The sequence below is a fragment of the Mustela putorius genome, unplaced genomic scaffold, assembly GCF_011764305.1.
Source record: "Mustela putorius furo isolate JIRA1106 unplaced genomic scaffold, ASM1176430v1.1 tig00000040_pilon_pilon_pilon, whole genome shotgun sequence".
NCBI classification, from domain to species: domain Eukaryota; kingdom Metazoa; phylum Chordata; class Mammalia; order Carnivora; family Mustelidae; genus Mustela; species Mustela putorius.
Window position 1 is genome coordinate 4,232,477 of NW_025421261.1, and position 18,881 is coordinate 4,251,357.

An 18,881-nucleotide genomic window follows, 5' to 3' on the forward strand; every position below is an offset into this window, starting at 1 on the left:
CCTGGCGTTTGTGTGTGGGCAGGTGGCACTGGAAAGACTAGATCTTCTCGCTGTCACTCTGTCCACGGCCCCCCACCTATCCCCCGCACACACGAACACACAGACGGGCCGGCAGAACAACGAAGGACAGTTTCAGGGGCGTCCCTGGTAGGAGCTTGCAGGCAAGGGTGTGAGGGTAGGTGCGTGGTTAGACAGCGACATAAAGTTGCCGTGGACCTGAGCACGTGTATCTAACAGCAGTGATGGAGGCTAAAAGCCAAAAAAGAAGCAAAAAGCTACAGGGAGGGAGAATTCCCTTTTCCTCTTTGTTCTGGTTGACGAGCATGGCCCCTCCGGGAGCAGGAGCCTCCTCTCTGCCTTCCCTCAGGTGATCTCAGTCCCCAGACACCCCCGTGCTCGGAGCCTCTGGTTGCGCTTGATTCACTGCTGAAAGGCAGACCTGTTGCCCCGGCGGGGCCCTCTTTGTCACATATGGTGCGGTGGCTCACGCACTGTTGCTGTAAGGACTGAATGCGGGTGGCAGCCTATGCTCGACTCTGTTGGTAATTTAAGTGAGTTCAAGAGCACTTTTGACTGGATGTAAAACAGCCACTCCAGCTCTTGTGTGAGAATGTACACGCTCTAGAGGATTCCAGCAGGAAATCAGGAGGAAGCCGGCAGCAGCAGGCGAAGAGGTAGTGGGTGCTGGTGGAGGACTGCACCGCTTCTCCTCGGAAGGCGTCTGCTGGTGCGGCTTTCCCACACCCCCACCGGCTCCGGCTGCGGACGGCTCGCTCATGGCCCTCGGAGTTCATGCATCTCCCGGGGCCTGTTTGTGGTGCGTTCATAATCACGCTGGTATTTGAGGGCCCTCCTTTATGTTTGTGTTCCTCCTGCTAGTGGGCTTGTGTGTGGCCGCTTCCGTCTGCCCCAGAGCAGGACTTGGTGGACCGCGCAGCTGCTGTGACACACGACGTCTGGGTCCGCCGGCTGGGGAAGGGCGCTTAGGCAAAGAGACTGAGGGCTCGGGGCGCTCTTGCCTGGTTGGCTCCATGTGACTCCTGCCCCCCCCCCCCGGAGCCTGTAGGCTGTCTCCCTCTCCCTGGTCCTTCCTGTCGTGTGGAACTAGAGTCGCCCCTACCCACCGGGACTTTCAGAGATAGGGCCCAAAGGCAAATCCAAGCTGCTGATGGACATACCTTACCAGAGGTGGAGTGTCTGAACTGGGATCTTGCTGTGCTGCTGACCTTTGACCTTTTGGTCTGCTGTGTCGGGCAAGAGTTAGAGGCGAATAAGCAAGTACTAAGTTGCTAAGTGGTTTTTTAAAAAAAATTTTTAACCAGCATAGAGATGATGTAATGCCTTCAAAAAGTGATAATAATGTTTTCTGGAGAAAGAAAGTCTTAATTTTACTTGGCATACAGTAGACATTCAGTGAGTGTTAAATTTCAGGCCTTGGTCAGTGTAGACTGAAAGCTTTGATCCAGGTAGGTGGTACCAGATCACGCCACTTGTTTTCTTGAGTTTTGAAAACTCAGCAGATTGCGTGTCTTACATGTCCTGGCTTGGGTCCAGAGTCCAAGGGTTTCTACAAGACTTGTCTCAGTTTTCTGCCTCCGGAAGAACTTTATATTTACTTTCGGGCTGCACTGAAGGAGAGGAACAGACAGAAGGACGCATGGACACGCTGCTTCAGGGTTCCCTGTGTAACTAGGTAGCTAGGCCACGTAGATGTACCAAGGCCAAGCGTCAGCCTTGGCAAAGCCATTTCACTGGGCCCCTACCCTGCCTGGTTAATATTTGCCTGTCTTATTCCTCTACAGAAACTTTTGCCAATTCAAAGCTATGGTATACCCTCCCTTGTGAATGGCTTTTGGGGACTTAGAGAGGTGGGGTGAGGGGATTGCTTTAGAGAGGTTCGGGGTGTGAAACACAGCAGTCCCCGTGACGAAGGATAATTAGGAGACCTTTTACTGTGTTTTCTTCCTTATGGAAAGGAGCTAGGCCTTGCTCTGCTGAGACTAGCTGCTTTAATCTGTAAATTGCTTTTTTATCATCATCCATATGGAAGGGGCTGCTGGAGATGCAGATCCGTGGTTTGCCGTCTGTTGAATTTCCTAGCACCCTGGAAGAGAAGTTTACGCAGGCTTGGAGTTAGAGAACTGCTCTGTGGCTGGTGCTCCTGGCGTGTCAGCCTGTCCCGAGTATTCTGGCACTGAACGTGTTGTGATCCCCAGGTCTTCTCCCCATTCCTCACCTTTTGGCTACCGTTAATAATTACAGTCCCTTCTCTAGTAAGGTCATGTACAGGTTCTTCATATTCTTGTCTTGAGCCACATTTTTTTCCTAGTTCTTATCATAGTACATCTATAATTGTAATATCCTCCTCTTTTCACTTAAGCTGTTCCCTTGGGCTGCAGTCCCAGAAACTATTCTTAACTTCAGCAAATAGAGATAATCCCCAAATTGGCCTTGAAACAAAACTGGCTTTCTCCAAGGTCTCTGCACGGAGGTTTTGTTCTCGTCCCTCCTCCTCTGCCAGCTCCACACCCATCTAAGGCAGTAGGGCCAGAACGGGGCTCGTGTGTAGCTCGGATGGGAGCAGGCAGCTGGCTGCTGGCCTTGTTCTTTCCTGTCACTTCCGATCCTCTGTTGGGTACCACATGCCCAGGCTCCGTTGCCACGGCAGAATGGAAGACTAAGTTGATACCCCAAGTAACATCCAAGTGTGAAAGAGAGACCCGAAAGACATTTTCCTCTCGGAGGAAAGGAGGGAGGCCCAGGGTTTTAAGTCAATATCATGCCAGTAGGGCAAATAGATGCTTAGGGACAGTTGCCCAGGGATGGTCTCAGTAAGAGGCTGAATGTGCCGTGGCCACTAGCGAGTGTCGGGTCCCATGTGGACCGCTATGGCTCGCAGTTGGGATCATGGGTTGCTAGTCAAGGGAAAGCTGTGTTTGCGGCGGTCGGCTGGGGACTAGGGATGAGAAGAATAGCGCCTGCACAGTTTGCTCGGAGGAAGGGATTTCCTCATGAAGAGGGGATGGTTTAGCACTTTGTTTGCTCTGGGAAGGTGACAGCCTTTCACAGGACGGGAAGCTAGACATTTGAGGTTGGTAGGTGGAAGAGAGCTCTGCCCCACTTCCTTTCTCTGGGAACTTCTAATCTCTCTTGGCACGGCTGCCCTTACCCCATGTGGATGGTGCGACTGTTTTCCAAAGGTCAGGAAGCCACTGAGGTTTCTTACTACACCAGATCGGAACTCCACACAGCGTGTTCTTTGCCGGTTTCGCTCTATTCAAATATGCTGCATTTGACCCACGTCCTGTCTCCCACACTCACTCGCTCCATTCTTCCAATATTTATACGTGTATTTTGTCTGCCCAGAATGCCTCCTCTCTTGGCAGTTTTGTTTCCTCAAAACTTCTGATCAAAACTTACCTTCTGTGCTGAGAAGTCATGTGTTAAATTGCAGATTCTAATTCAGTGTTCCATATTGGGGAGTTGAGATTCTGCTTTTTTTTTTTTTTTTTTAATTTTTTAAAAGATTTTTTATTTATTTGACAGAGAGATCACAAGCAGGCAGAGAGGCAGGCAGAGAGAGGGGGAAGCAGGCTCCCCGCTGAGCAGAGGGCTCGATGCGGGGCTCGATCCCAGGACCCTGGGATCATGACCTGAGCTGAAGGCAAAGGCTTAAGCCACTGAGCCACCCAGGCGCCCCTTTTTAAAAATTTTTTAAAAAGATTTTATTTATTCAGAGAGGGAATGAGCGAGTGGGGGAGGGGCAGAGGGAGAGAGAATCCCCAGCCGCCCCCCACCGCTGAATGTGGAGACTGATGCCCAGCTCAATGCCATGACCCTGAGATCATGACCCGAACAGAAATCAAGAGTTGGATGCTTACCCAACTGAGCACCCCCTCTCCAGGAGCCCCAGAGATGCTGTGTTTCTTAACAAGCTTTCAGGCGATTCCCGCACCTCAGGTCCGTGGGTCACATTTGGAATAGTATTGCTATGGAGCAGAAGTTGACAGGTTGTTCTGTGAAGTGCCAGATGGTGTTTTTTAGGCTTTGCAGGCCCTCCGGTCTCTGTCACAACTCTTAAACCCCGTCCTCTTAGTGGAAAAGCAGCCATACAAAATATACAAATGAATGGCCCTGACTGTTCTAATAAAACTTTATTTACAAAAGCTCGTGGCAGGTTATGATTTGCTGTCCTATGTTCTAGAGCACAGACTTTCAGACCTCAGCTCTGCCACTCACTGGCTTGCCTCTAGCATGGGGTAGTAATACTACCTACCTCAGGGTTGTTGTGGAGATTTAAATGAGAATGGGAGCTTCCTGAGGGCAGGAGCTTTGTTTTGTTCACACATATCTGTTCCGAAAAGGGTACCTGGCCCATAGTAGGTGCCAAACAATACCAGGTGTTGCTGTTCTCTTCCACATGGAAGCAGAATGGAGAGAGGAGTATGACCCAAGGTGTATTAGAGATCTCCCCTGCTGTACCTAGCTTACCTAGTCTCCTTTGACTTGTCCTGTTTTTCCTTTACGCACCATGCAGTCACTGATCATAAGGTGCTCATAGTCTAATGCGAAGAGAGACCACAGGTAATAACGTGTCAATTCATACAATGTTGGTAGAGCCAAACACGAAGCCTTAGAGGAGCACGTGGGTTGTTCTAAGACACGTGGCGCAGTGGTTCTTGAAGGTAAGATCGTTGAGCTGAATTTTCAAGAGTAGAAATTTGCCAGGCAAAAAATGATGAGCAGGCGGGTCTGGGGGTAGGACATATTTGGGCTCCTGATGTGACAGCAGGAATTTTGGCCTGATCGGGTCATGGACTTCCATTTGTCCCATTGGTGTTTGTCCATTTGTCCCTAACTGGTACTATGGCCAACAGTTTGACCTTTGGGAAACACTCAGTTTTCTGTAGGACTGAGGCAGTGAGTGGAGGAACGTCGTGGACAGAACATAACTCTTTGCTTCTGCACTCATAACCACTTAAAGCTCGGAAGTCTGGGATACACAATACACCATACACAAGGACACGGAAGTCTAGACCACTCTAGTCTGTCAGGCACAATCATGTATTTTTAAACATTTTTTATTGTGGAAGCATCACATTTACATGGAGGAATGATGTGCTCAGTCCCCAGTGTGCCCGTCTTCTAGCTTCAGCAGTGATCAGATCAGGGCCCAGCTTGGGGGCGTCCTCCCCCACACGCCCCTGGTTCCTTTGAAGCAAACCTCAGACATCACCTGTCATGTTTCTGACACGGACTTTGACTTTCCTAGAGGCCAGCGCTGCCGAGGAAGCAGATGTGCACGTCGCTGTGGTGGTGAGACCCGGCAATGCGGGGCTGACAGACGACGAGAAGACTTACTACAGCCTCATCACGTCCTTCAGCGAACTGTACCTGCCCTCCTCAGCCTAGTGCAGGAGCCGGAGGGAACACCAGCCTCACAGACTTCTCCCTGTAGTCTAGTTTTATTCTAATGGTCAAAGTAACTAACTTAAAAATCCATATATATACACACATAGGTATGCAAGTGTATACATGCATACATTTAAATTGCCTTCCACAGGCAAATAAGTGAAAAAAAAAAATCTCTGTTCAGTGAAATGGAAACTTATTTAAAGATGCTTTCTGTGTAGAAATTGTTTGAAACCACAAATCTAACCCTTACTGAGGGCAAAACGTAGCTGATAGAAGAATTACCACAGTGCAGATCACATGTGTCATGTTTATCGAGTCCTGTATCAATGTGGAAAGGTAGGTTCGAGAAGTTATTTAGAAGCCTTGTTATTTTAAAAAGCTAGAAGTATTTCACCTACTTCTTCCCAATAATAATTCTTCTTTTAAATTATGAGTTAGAAGATTGTGACAGCTGAATTTCAAAATATTACCCTCCCTCTGTACAGAATAAAAAGCCATTTATTTCTGCTCTAAAAGAGAGCAAAATTGGGAGAGGAAACTCATTTGAATCTTGAAGTTGCATGCAAACATCTATTACTGAAGAAACTTGAGCTGATCATTGTGGCATCCCCAGCAGCGGTTGCCTTACCAATGAAAAAAGTGCATTGTTAACAGCTAAAATAGGAATGTGACTCCTAATGTTTAACAGAATAGTCCTAATCCTGCCAATTGTCATCATCATAGATCGTATAGTTGCCTTTCTAACTACTTCTTAGCAGAGTTTGAGAATATATGTTGCAGTTTACTATTGAAAAGCAAAAGGTTTACTGAAATCATTCCTCAAGATCCTTCTAGAAGAGCCCTAATAATGTAATATTTTCCTCTGAAATGGATACGAAGAGTGTAAATTTTATAACAGCATTATTTATCCTGGTTCAATTCTAGTGGGATGTCATGTCAACTTCATGCTGTGATTAATAAAAACATTTTCTTCTTCACTCAGTTTTATGTAGGTTCCTGAACCATACCACCTATTGCCATAAACAAAAGACAAACTGAAGAGAGATTGAGAAAATAAGAGCTTTATTTTAGTTTTTGCCTTAATCTTGTGTGCGGATGTGTGTGTGTGTGTGAGAGAGAGAGAGAGAGAATGCAATGCCAGTGAAAAGGCATTGACTATTAGTTATGTATACACATATGATCTCATTGGTTATTATTTCATTTGGATAGTAAGCACTCATGAGTGGGGTTTCTTAGATTTTTGAGAGTCTTACGTTTGATTTATATAAAATAATGCTTGAAGGAAGATGTTTTCTTAAGAAAAGCTAAAATTAATCCTGGAGGAATAATTTGGGGGATGCTTTGAATATGAAAAAGTGTTACAGATTTGAGAGGACAGGGAATATAAAAGGCTTTATTTGATAGTTTTTGTCTCCTAGTAACTAAGAAGTCTGAGGACTATGAAAATTTGGAAGGGTAGTAAAAGGCAAATGAGGAAGTAAATCTTGGAAGTGGCAGTAATTTATGAATGGTAAAGCCACAAATGGCAATAAAGAGATGCACTTCTTATAGTTTTCAAAAAAGCTCATGAGAAGATGATAGAAAAGGTGTCTCTTAATGCCAGTAAAGGAATAATTGGTAACGTAAGGAAGAAGTGAGAAAAGATTATGCACCAGAGTCTAGATTAGAAAGGAATTGGGGTGCTTGGGTGGCTCAGTCAGTTAAGCATTCGACTCTTGGTTTCAGCTCAGGTCCTGATCTCACTCAAGGTTGTGAGATTGAGCCCCGCTTTAGGCTCCATGCTGGAGCCTACTTGAAAAGAAAAAAGAAAGGAAGGAATTAAAGGAAAGGGAGGGTGCTCTGTATGTAAGCCAAAAGAAAGTTGGGGTGGAGGTGTTGCAGTCTGTTGGGGCCGCTCTGACAAAATCCCAGAGACCTGGGTGGTTTATAATTAACAAAATTTGTATTTCTCATGGTTCTGGAGGCTAGGAAGTCTGAGATCATAGTGCTGGCAAGTTCACTGTCTGGTGAGAGCCCATTTCCTCACAGACCAGTCTTCTTTCTGTAACTTCACATAGTGGAAAGGGCAAAGGGGCATTCTTTGGGCTACTTTTATAAGGAAGCTACTCTGGGGGGCTTGACTGGTTCAGTTGGTAGAGCATGCAACGCTTGATCTTGGGGTAGTGAGTACGAGCCCCAATGTTGGCCCATAGAGATCACTTAAAAAATAAATGTGTGTGTGTGTGTGTGTGTGTTGCTAATTCCATTTAGGAGGGTTCCACCAAAGGCCCTACCTCCAAATACCATTGCCTTGGGGGTTAGATTTCAATAAATGGATTTTGAGGGGGACAAGACATTCAGTTTACAGCAAGGGACGTTTCCTATCCCGGATGAAAAAGGCAGCAGAAAAACTTATTAGGGGGGAGGGGAAAAGGGAGAGGGAGACCCCTATAAGGGCTCGATCTCACAATCCCGAGATCATGACCTGAGCCAAAAATGGTCCATGACCTGGACCATTAATCTGCTAATACCCAGGCGCCCCAAGACTAATGTATTTTGGGTAATTGAGAATAGATTCAGGAATAAAGAGAACGTCCGCCATCAGATTCAGTTTGTCAAAGTGGGAGGTGAAAGGAAGGGAAAAAGAAGTTGAGTGGAATATTTCTTAGACCCTAAAAACTCATTCACAAATGTTATGGAAAAAGATCTTAGGAAGAAGTTGAGGTATGAAGTGGACTGGTCATGAGGAAGGAAAAATGCCTAGAAAGCAAGAAGGGAGCTCGGTGGTGAATCCACAGAAATTCATGGTCCTTAGTAAGGGAAGGAGGAAAGATCTCACCTCTGGAATTTCCAAAAAGAGATCAAAGTTATTACATTTTGTCAGCATTTTGTTTGCAGAGAATTCTAGGGGAGAAAGTCCTTAAAACTGTGGCCTTTTTTATTCCTGTTTGTTAACGCACATCTTCTACCTCAGTTCTGCTCTTTCTCACCATGGCACTGATTTGGATCAAAGCCCAAACTGATTTATTTTTATTTTTATTCATTTGACGGAGAGAGAGGGATCACAAGCAGGCAGAGAGAGAGGGAAGCAGACTCCCCGCGGAGCAGAGAGCCCGATGTGGGGCTCGATCCCAGGACCCTGGGATCATGACCTGAGCCGAAGGCCGAGGCTTTAACCCACTGAGCCGCCCAGGCGCAGTGATCTCAGCGGTCCGTGTGGGGCTCAAAGTCACAACCCCGGAGAGCGGGTCGCGAGCCCTACCGACGGGACGAGCCAAGCGCCCCCAACCCGCAGACTGGTTCCTTGGAAGGGAAGCGTCAGAGGCCGTCGCTGATGTCATCAGCGTTTCTGGGGTATCGGGGCTTCCTGCTTGGCCTCCTGGGAGACCGGCCTCAGTTGCGACCCCGAACTGACCCCCGAACCGGCGGCCACTTGGAGCTGCACGAGGGACGGCTGAGGGCCGCCGGCGGACCGCGGAGACAGGCGCGCGGCCGGCCACGCCCGGCAGATGGCGCTGCTCCTCCAGGGACCTTCCCCGCTGCGAGGCGGCCGCGCCCAGCAGGTGGCGCCGGGCGGCGGCTGAGGAGAGAAGCGAGCGGGTCGGCGGCCTGCGACTGAGGCGCGGGATCCCGCGGTCGGGCCGGACGGCAGGGACCGCCCACCCAGCCTCCTCCTCGCGTTTACTCCTTCAGTCACGTCGGCAAACAGCACTCGAGACCGTGCTTTCCGGTCGCCGGTTTCCCGCGGCCTCGTGAAAAAGGATCTTCAGGGTCTTGAAATTCCCGCCAGAGCGCGAAGGCCGAACAGTTCGTCCTCGCACCGCGTAAGCCCAGACGGCACCGTGTCCCCGTCTTTCCCCCGCTCTTTACGAAGAACTGTCCGTTCGCGCGAACGCGCCGGAGCAGCGCACAGGAGCCCAGCGCCTCCCCCTCGCCCAGGCCGGCCCCTCGCGCGTGGGGGGCGGGGGGACGCCCGGGGGGGGAAAACGCGCGAGCTGCCGGCGTCTGTTCTATTCGCGGCACGTGGGCTGGGCCGGGTTCGCGGCGAGGGTTACCGTCCTGTCCTACGCCCCGGGTGCCTGCCACCTTGGCGGGGGAGCCAGGGAACAACAGCAAAGCCACGAGGCCGCTGCCGGGGAGCGGCCGGAGCTCCTGTCTCCCACGGCGGCGACCCGACCCGGCGGCGACCCGGCGGCGACCCGGCGGCCGAGCTGGCGGTGGTCTGGGCCTCGCGGGCGGGAACCCGGAGGGGCGGGGGAGCCTGGTGAGCAGAGCCTGACGCCGCTTCCGGCGCCGGGGGGTCGCGACGGGCGGCGGCCCTCGCGTGGGTGGAGGGCGGCCTCTGGCTCCGGCGTGCGGCGAGCCCAGGCTGAGGGAAGCGGAGGCTCGAGGTCCGTCGGTTTGCTCTTCAGAGAAGCGACGCGGCAGTGCCCGGGCTTCTCTGTCAGACGCCTCTCCGCTCCGTCTCTTCTTTCCTTCCGCGGGCCGCGCACACGGTTCGCTCTCGGCGACTTCCTCCAGGGCAAGGTTAAGTTCTGCTGCGAGGTCTTTCCTCTGGCCGCGCAGTGACCGCGGTCGGTCGGCCCCAGCCCCGCCCGCACGCAGCCGCGGGTCCGGGGTCTCTCCGGCTGCGCGCTCGGCGGCCCCGACGGCGTCCGCGGCCCCTGGCGGCGGAAGGGCGTGCTGTTCCGGTGCGCGGACCTCCCGGCTTTCCTTCGGCTGATCGACTTCTTCGTGAACGTGCTTGTCCGGTCGCGATCTTTGAAGACCTGTCGGGACCTGCGCTGGGGCCCGACGGCGGCCGGCCCTGGAGCGTGGCCGCGCGCCGCAGAGAAGTGCGGCGGCGCGGCTGTCGCGGAGCGCTCTGTGGGGCCGGCTGGGCCCGCCGCGAGCCTGTCGCCAGTGAGGGTCCCCTTCGGAAGTACTGGGGAGTAGGACTTCCACCTCTCTTTTCGGGGTGACAGTTCAAGTCCGAGCCTTTCCAAGCCCTTACCTGCCGGAGCGTCGCACCCCCCACTCTCTGCTCTCAAGCTTTTCAGGGTGTCGGTTGTCCGCCCCGGCCCGCACCCACCGCGCCAGGAAGCCGGGGCGGACACCTCTGCGCTCGGGTGTTTTCGACACGGCCCGTGGGTAGCCCCTTGGCACCGGCAGCGTTCTGAGTCACGGAGCCAAGGGAAACCCTTGGAGCCGGTCCCCCAAGGAGCCAGCGGACAGGTGGCTATGGAGGGAATGGGGTTCTCGCCCCCCAGGTAGAATTCGCCCACGGGGAAGCCCTCGCCTCCCGCGTGACTATCTGGACTTGAGCGAGGTTGTTGGGGCTGGGGTCCTGATGCACTCGGACTGACGCCTGTGTGCGAGGACGAGACACCCAGCAGGGACCCTCCCCAAGAACCACATCAGCCGCACCTTGTTCTGGACTTCGCGGCCTCCAGAAGGGGGAGAAAGCAAATTTCTGTTGTTTAAAACCCCGTTCGTGGTCTTTTGTTGTAGCAGCCCGGCCTGATGGGTGGGTAGTTCAGAAGCGCCATTCCTAGCGACGGAGGCCGTTGTTGTCCCTCTGGTGCTCTTTCCGGCCCCAGAGACACCGGCTGCTACTGTCAAGGCCGCCACTGAGCTGGGGCCTGGCGTGGGACCAAGATAGGCTAAAAGACCACAAAGCTCTCTGTTTGCACCGAGAGTCCGCCAGATTTTCTTGAGCAAGCTTCCCCCGCTTGCCCGAGCTCTTACTCAGTTTCCAGAGTTCTGGGACAGTTGTGTTTGGTGGGTTTTGCCAGTGTTGTATGTGTTGGTGTTTCAGAGGGAAGGACTGGGGTGTTCCTCACTCCTCCATTTTCACTGCTGTCTTCCCACCTGTTCTCTTCACCCCAGGACTTTGACACTCCTCCCACCGAGGGGGCCGTATGGTTTCTCCCGCCTTCAGTCCGCGTCGGGAGGTTGCTTGTGAGTGCTCCAACAAGAAGGACAAGAGAAGTTTCTCTGACTCTCCGGGCTGGGTGATAGAAAGGCTACTGCGCCATATCCTTTTTGTAGGAGCGGGGGTTACAATACTTGCTCTGGGGAAGCCGGCCCCCATGCTCTGGGGGGGCCCAAATTCACTCACGTGGAGAGACCAGGATGAGAGGCGCTAGGGTCCCAAACTGACGGCCAGCCTCAGGCTTCAGACACAGGAATAAACCAGGCCTCAGACTGCTTCCGGCTGTCAAGTCTTCCTGCTGAGACCCGGACCTCGCGGAGCAGCAGCGAGCTTTCTGGGCCATGCCCTGTCTGAATTTCTGACCCCTGGCCTCTGCAAATGTAGTGATTTTATGCTGCTGCATTTTCTGGTGACTTGTTCAACAGCCCCAGTAATTGGAACAGTCACCCAGTGAATTAAATGGTGCCAAGCAGGGGACAGACCTTTCCTCCCCTTCAGTATAGCTGGGCTGGGAAAGGACTGTGCCCAAGCAGCAGTTTGAGCGTGGAGATGACCTCATTCCTCACCCCTCCCTCCCTCCTGACAGTGGCATCTCTTGTTCTGCTAGACTTTGCAAGTGTCCCCATCTTCCCAAACACCCAGGCCCGGAACCACAGGGTGTCTGATTTTTTCCTTTCCCTTGACCCTCCTGACAGAGACAACACGTGATGCCCATTATTTTTTCCCTGGTGCTCACACAAATTTGTTCCTTCCTTCCCATCCCTAACGATGATCAGTATGATAGGAGAGTCCCCTGTGGTTTGAGACCACTGTCTCCTACCAGGGAAAGCAAAAGGTGAGACCCAGTCTGCCTCTCGTGCTCTTAGTCCTGAACCGACTTTGTTCCTGTGTTGGGCCCAAGACCTTTTCCTCCAGCTCCTCTTAACTGTCCCTGGCTACAAAGCTAAATTTGGCTTACAGAAGGCTAGTGGTATTAGCGCTCCGATATTGACTGTCAAGTAAATCCCTTCGTGCTGCTTTCTCTAGAAATACTCATGAAACAACCATGGCTTTTTCCTTGTGTTGACCCAAGCAGCGTTTGTAGGGAGAGTTTTTGTGAGTTAAGCTAATAAATCTGAATATAGCCTACAGAGTCATCTTAGATTCTTACTTTTTAAAAACAGGAAAAAAATGGGAGTTTTTTAGGCAAGGATCCGGTTATCCCTACTATTTTATTTTTGAAGCTACATGAGTGGAAGTCTGCCACTGACAGAGTTTGTATACGATTATTTCAGGCCTCATTTAGACCATGGATCTTTGACATGTACTAGTTACAGCAGACACTATAAGAAATAACCCTTTTTATAATCTAGAACTTCCTTAAGACACAGAAAGCTGTTTGCTATGAGAAGCAGGAGAACGGTTACATCCTCTGAAATCTCACTGCATTACCATTGTTTCCTAAATGCCTTGAATTTTGAGCGGCTCACATTTTTTTTCTGACAGAGAGACCCTGCAAGCAGGATGGGGAGGAGCAGAAGGAGAGAGAATCTTCTGCAGGCCTGGAACGATGCGATGCGAGGCTCCATCTCCCTGCCCTGCGATCATGACCTGATTCAAAACCAAATTAGATGCTTAACCAACTGAGCCACCCAGCCACCCGGAGCAGCTCATATGTAAGACATTAAATCTTTAAAAAAGAGAGAAAAAAGGAAAAGGGGGGACACTACCAGGCCTTTATCATGAAAGTATTTACAAAGCATCTAACTCTGTGCCAGCCGCTGTTTTAGTGGCCAGGTGTGTGACAGACATGGGTGCTTGGGCTCTCTAAGCCACAGAAATTGACAGCAGGCCAAAAGGGAATCCCAGGCGAGGCGTTTATTAGGACTTAGGCACAAGGGAGATGGTGTAAGGGCGAAGTGTCCCGTAGGCTGACTCTCAGACCAAAGGCCGGGAAAAGTTTTCAGGGGGGCTGGGGTGGGAAAGGGCGGCGTCTAAGCATGTTGGAGCAGGGAGAGATAGGACGTGGGGCATGCGGGCACAGTGGACAGAATATGCCTCTCCGTGTATTGCCTATCTAACAGGTCATCTCTCCGCTCTGGGCATTGTTTTTAGTATTATAATGAGGGAGGAAGTAGGTGGAAGTTCAGCACTGGGGTCCATCTTGGCACAGATTGGTTTGGTCCAGTCTTCACCAGTCTTCATCATCCCTCCTTTCAGTGAGCAGCCTCCCTTCGCATTCCTGTAAGGTACACTATTCAAGGGGCAGAGAGTTTTAGCTGTCATAGAAGATGGACTCCTCAAAGGGCAGAGTTCTGTGGGAATCTTTGGGTGGTTAGGGTTGAGGGGATCTGAGTCCAGATCTTCTTCTGCCTCAGGTACAGAGCAGGCAAAAATCTCTGCAAAAAAAAAAATTCCCTGCCCTCACGGAGCTGCATTTTTGGGGATAGAGATAATGAGATAATGAACTAAGTGAAACCTGTAAGACAGTGTTATGTATGTTAGAATTTTAATTAATCACAGGACCCTGTTTATAAAATGCTATCAAGCAAGATAAAACTGGAAAGAGCAGTCCTGCTGGGCTGGGCTTGAGTTTTAGAGATTGGGTAGGCCTCGGTGAGAAGGTGACTCTGGAGGAGGTAGAAAGGTGAGAGATGTAAATATCTGGGGGAAGATCGTCCAGGGCACGGAGGTTCCAGCAAGTGCAGAAGTCCTGAGGTCAGAGCATGCTGGCTATTGGAGGAACCTACAGTGGCAGAGAGAATGAAAGGGAGAGAGACAGGTCTTCTTGACCCTTGCAGGCCATTTTAGTGTGTGAGGTTTTTAGTCTAAGTACAACAGAAGCCATTGAAGGGTTTTGTAGGGAAGTGATGATGATCTCATTTGGCTTTTCACAAGACCATTTTGCTGTGTCGAGGACAGTCCGAAGGGAGCAAATGATGGAAGCAGAGAGACCAGTTTTTGTACGCTATTATAAAAGCCCATGAGAGATGGAAGTTGCCTGGACCAGAGGGTAGCAGTGGATGAATTCCAGAATAATTTGAAGATAGGGTAGGCTGGATTTGCTGACAGATGTGGGGTGTGAGAAAAAGAAGAGATACTTTAAGATCACTTTAAGGTTTCAGTCTGAGCAACTGAAAGATAAGTTGTCCCTAAATTAGATGGGAAGACTCTGGGAGGAATTACTTCCTGAACTCGAGATGACAAGTAGGGATGTCATAAGTTTGTTGGATATCCAGAAGTCTGAGCTGGTGGATTGGGAGAGGTCTGCATATGGCAGCCTTTAAAACAAAAGGGCTGGGGACACCTGGGTGGCTCAGTTGGTTGAGCAGCTGCCTTCGGCTCAGGTCATGATCCCAGCGTCCTGGGATCGAGTCCCACGTCGGGCTCCTTGCTCCACGGGGAGCCTGCTTCTCCCTCTGACTCTGCCTTCCACTCTGTCTGCCTGTGCTTGCTCTCGCTCTCCCTCTGAAAAATAAATAAATAAAATCTTTAAAAAAAAACAAAAGGGCTGGATGCAGTGACCAGCAGAGAGGATGTAGCTAGTAAGGGAAGAGTTCCAAGGACTGAGGTGTGGGACACTCCAATGTGAAGGTGTCAGGGAGAAGGCCCAGCAAAGGAGGCAGAGGCATGGACAGTGAAGCGGGAGGCAAATGAAGAGGGAATGATCTCTGGAAGCCAAGTAAAGAAAATGTTTCAAGGAGAGAAGGGGGAAGTAGTGCTTATGGGTCTAGATAAGGTTGCAAAAGAACCAACCATTGTATGTAACATCACAAGGTCTCTGGAGAATGAGGGAAGCAGTTCCACGAAGTGGCAGGAGTGAGAGCTCCAATGATTGGACTGGGTTCAAGAGAGAATTGGGAGAGAGGGACTGGAGACAGCAAATAGGGACTTTCTTTAAATCTTTTCTTTTTAAAGTAATCTCTATATCCACCATGGGGCTTGAACTCATGACCCTGAGTTCAAGAGTCACATGCTCTACCAATTGAGCCAGGAGCCAGCTACCTGGGGACACTTTTTTTTTTTTAGAGATAGGAGAAATAAAAGCATATTTTATCCTGATGAAAAGATCTTTGCTTTTCCAGTAAGGGATTCAGCCTTGTCACGCACACTCCCCTCTTCGGACTGGTTTAGGTATTTGCTGTTTGTTGGAGCCCTCACAATGGGGAATCTGAACTGCCAGGAAGTGAGGATTGTGAAATCCAGCTTCTTTCATATGCAGAATGCCCCCCCCCCCCACCAGCTCTTGATCCCCCTGCTTTGGGGAAACAACAGAGATTCGGTCAAGATGCTCCAAGGAATTGCATTTCTCTCATTTTTTGTTTGTGTGGTGCTTCACATTTGTGATTGGCTGTGTCAGCTCCACTGATCGCACCTTTCCCGGTTCTGTAGGATGATGGTTCTTCACGGATTCTTCATTACTCCGCTTCAAAGGAATGACAGTGACCAAAGAAGTCTTAAAAACGTCATGTGAGGGATGCCTGGGTGGCTCAGTTGGTTAAGCAGCTGCCTTTGGCTCAGGTCATGATCCCAGCATCCTGGGATCGAGTCCCACATCAGGCTCCTTGCTCCGCAGGGAGCCTGCTTCTCCCTCTGACTCTGCCTTCCACTCTGTCTGCCTGTGCTCGCTCTCGCTCTCTCTCGCTCTCTCTTTGACAAATAAATAAATAAAATCTTAAAAAAAAAAAAAAAGTCATGTGAACCCGGACAGTTGTAGGCTGTTCACAGAAATGTTCCTCCCTTCTGGGCACACAGTGGGAGCGTGGCTCTCAGATAAGACTGTGCAATGTGTCCTGCCCAATGAAATGCAAGCTACATGATGTTTGTCACTTCCTAATGATGAAGTTCTAGAACCTAGGTGAGGTTCGGTGGGCTGAGGTCCGGAGCCGATGACCAAGAAAGAATTCTTGAGACATCTTTGGTGCAAAATGGTGGTTTATTAAAACACGGGGACAGGACCCGTGGACAGGAAGAGCTGCCGCTGCCCCGGGTTGTGAGGGTGGGCAGGTTATGTACCCTGCGGCTGGGGGAAGGTGAGGGGAAGGGAGGTGTCAGTGGAGTTTTCATATGCTAAAGAGGGCCTACAAGGTGCCAGGCTGTCCCAGGCCTACCGGAGGCCTTGCCCTTGCAGCTGGATCAATGTTGTCTTTAGACCAGCCATTAACATTAAGATAGTTGGGAGACTTTTTGGTGGGTTGTCACAATCCTATCAATCGTCTTTGTTAGTGAGATTTAGGACATTTCTAAGCCAAGGGAGACTCCTGTCTAGCAGGATTGTGAGCTCTTCAAGTTAACTATTTGCTTATTGTTCATGGCAGTCAGGGCTGCCTGAGGGATGCTACACATAGGACTGAGGGGTAGTGGATGGAGGGTGGGGTACAAGGCGCCAGCTTTTGTTTTGTCTTCAGCCAGCCTCCTGCTCCCTCATCACTAACAGAACCGTCAAGAACCACTGAGCAGTCTACGAGTTCTTAGCTGTCGGTGACAGTGGCAGAAGTACGTGTGGAGATGAAGCCTCTGTCAGCCAGGGTCTGAGTCATAGCACTGAGCGTGGCCCCCTTGCCAACGCCTGGATACACACCTCATGTGAGAAGTGAACTTAAGTTTTATTCCTTTTATTTTGGGACAGCAAAATCCAGCATACCCTGACGGACACAGTGCTAAGCAAAAATGAACCAATGTTCCATTCTCTGTTGAGGGAGCAGAGGCTGGCTGAGGACAAAGCTAAAGCTGGCACCTTACACCCCCTCTCTTCCCAACCTCGGTGACATGTGTGACATTCCTCAGGCACTCCTAGCTGCCCTAAAAGGAAAACAAATAATTAACTTGTAGAGACAGTCCTGCAAGACAGGAGTCTCCCTCAGTTTACAAATGTCCTTATCAAAAGCCCAACTTCCGGAGGCAAGCAACTCAGTTCCTAAAGCCCTAACATCACCCTCCCCTCCATAAAACTGAAGGAGGCTGAGGGGAAGGAAATGTAAATAAAGTTAAATTTCTTCTAAACCTAAGGCTCATTGACAAGGATGTGTAACAGGAGGACATTCCACCAGGAAACTCCCAACTGTCTTCATGTTAGTGCCTCATTAGAGGGAAAAACAACCTTGGCTTGACAATTACCAGGCCTCCAGTATCCTGACAGTCTTCTTTACCGTGACAGCTCTTCTGAACACCCCTTTATCCTCACCTACCCAACTCCTGTGTATGTAATCAGCCACTTCTCAGGATAGCAGGGCAGCAGCTCTTCCTGCCCATGGGTCCTGTCCCCATGCTTTAAGAAATCACCATTTTGCAGCAAAGATGTCATAATTCTTTCTTGGTCATCGGCTCCGGACTTTACCCCGCTGAACTTCACCTAGATTCTAGACTTCATCATTCTCCATTATAACCAGCAGAAGACCAAGTCTAGCATATGAAAGTTTCAGTTTCCCACATCAGGGGCAAAGAAGACCCAGAAACAGGTGGTAAAACTTCACCTCCCTGTCAGGTCTCTCCATTCAATAAAAAACGATGGAACCTTTGAAATGTCAACATTGTTCTAGAAACATCTCTCTCCCAACTAGGAGGAGAACTTTTCTTCAAGAGACCTAGTTGGACTACAAAAATGAAGTTTAGTTTATTACAAGCTTTGTTCTCTGGGCCACCTGCATCAGATCCTTCAGGCGTGCTCATTCCAAACACAGAGACCTTGGTTTTGGCTTCCGAGAAGCTTCCTGTGGTTCTTAACTCCTAGGAAGTACTGTAATCTTGATCTTGATTTATGTGTGGCCTAATAAAAAAATGTATTTGGTCTTTGTCCTAGGGTTTATGCCACTAAGCTGCTAAAACTCTAGAAATTTCCTGAGTGACAGGAGTGACTTGCGTTATTCATTATAAGCCCAATCTTATGCTAATGAGGTCACTTAGGGAGGGGGCCCCCAGATAGGCTCAGGTCACCAGAAGACTAAGGGATTAGACCTCTTGACCAACCTCCAGAAGCAGATGTGGGGGAGGATGCTGGAAATTGAGCCCTATAAACTCTTGCACAGAGAGATTCAGAGAGCTTCTGGGTTGGTGAACACATGGGAACATTGGGAGCATGGCATGCCCGCACCCCTCCCCTTCCTTGTCCTGTTGCTTACTTTTGGTTGTTCTTGAGTTATATCCTTTATAATAAGCAGGCACACGTGTTTTCTGGAGTCTGGGAGACTTTCTAGCAAATTATCTAATTTAAAAGGGAAGGGAGTTGTGGGACATCCCTTTCCCCACCAATTTTATAGTCATGCAGTCTGTGGGACTGGCATTTGAAGTGAGAGAGGGCAGTCTCGTGGGAGTGACAATAACTCTGGGTAGTGTTAGAACGAACCAAATTGTAGAACATCAGGTTGGTGTCCAGAGAATCAGAGAATTGGCTGTGGGTGTTGGAAAACACCCTAGAGATAGATATGCTACCCCCATAACACAAATATAATTTCTGGTATTTTTTAGAGATTTTGAGAGAGAGTGAGAGAGCATGACAGTGGGAAGGGCAGAGGGAAAGGGAGAAGCAGGCTCCTGATTGAGCAGAGAGCCTGATGCAGGGGTTCAATCCCAGAACCCTGGCACCATGACCTGGGCC

General features: G+C 50.0%; 2 protein-coding genes across 4 annotated transcripts in view; one reads left to right on the top strand and one right to left on the bottom strand.

Annotated features, from left to right (window-relative positions):
* The window catches only part of ENOPH1 (enolase-phosphatase 1), a 31,368-nt gene extending 24,976 nt beyond the window's left edge, over positions 1-6,392 (top strand). For all 3 annotated transcript variants that reach the window (XM_045075719.1, XM_045075668.1, XM_045075763.1), the window contains one exon: positions 5,273-6,392. In XM_045075719.1, coding sequence (XP_044931654.1) covers positions 5,273-5,412 — 140 coding nt within the window. In that variant the 3' untranslated portion in view covers positions 5,413-6,392. The remainder of the gene's footprint in view (positions 1-5,272) is intronic.
* Positions 6,393-14,700: 8,308 nt separating this feature from the next.
* TMEM150C (transmembrane protein 150C) overlaps positions 14,701-18,881 on the bottom strand; it is a 72,228-nt gene continuing 68,047 nt past the window's right edge. The window contains exon 9 of the mRNA XM_045075866.1: positions 14,701-14,755. The gene's annotated coding sequence lies outside the window, so the exon portion shown is untranslated. The remainder of the gene's footprint in view (positions 14,756-18,881) is intronic.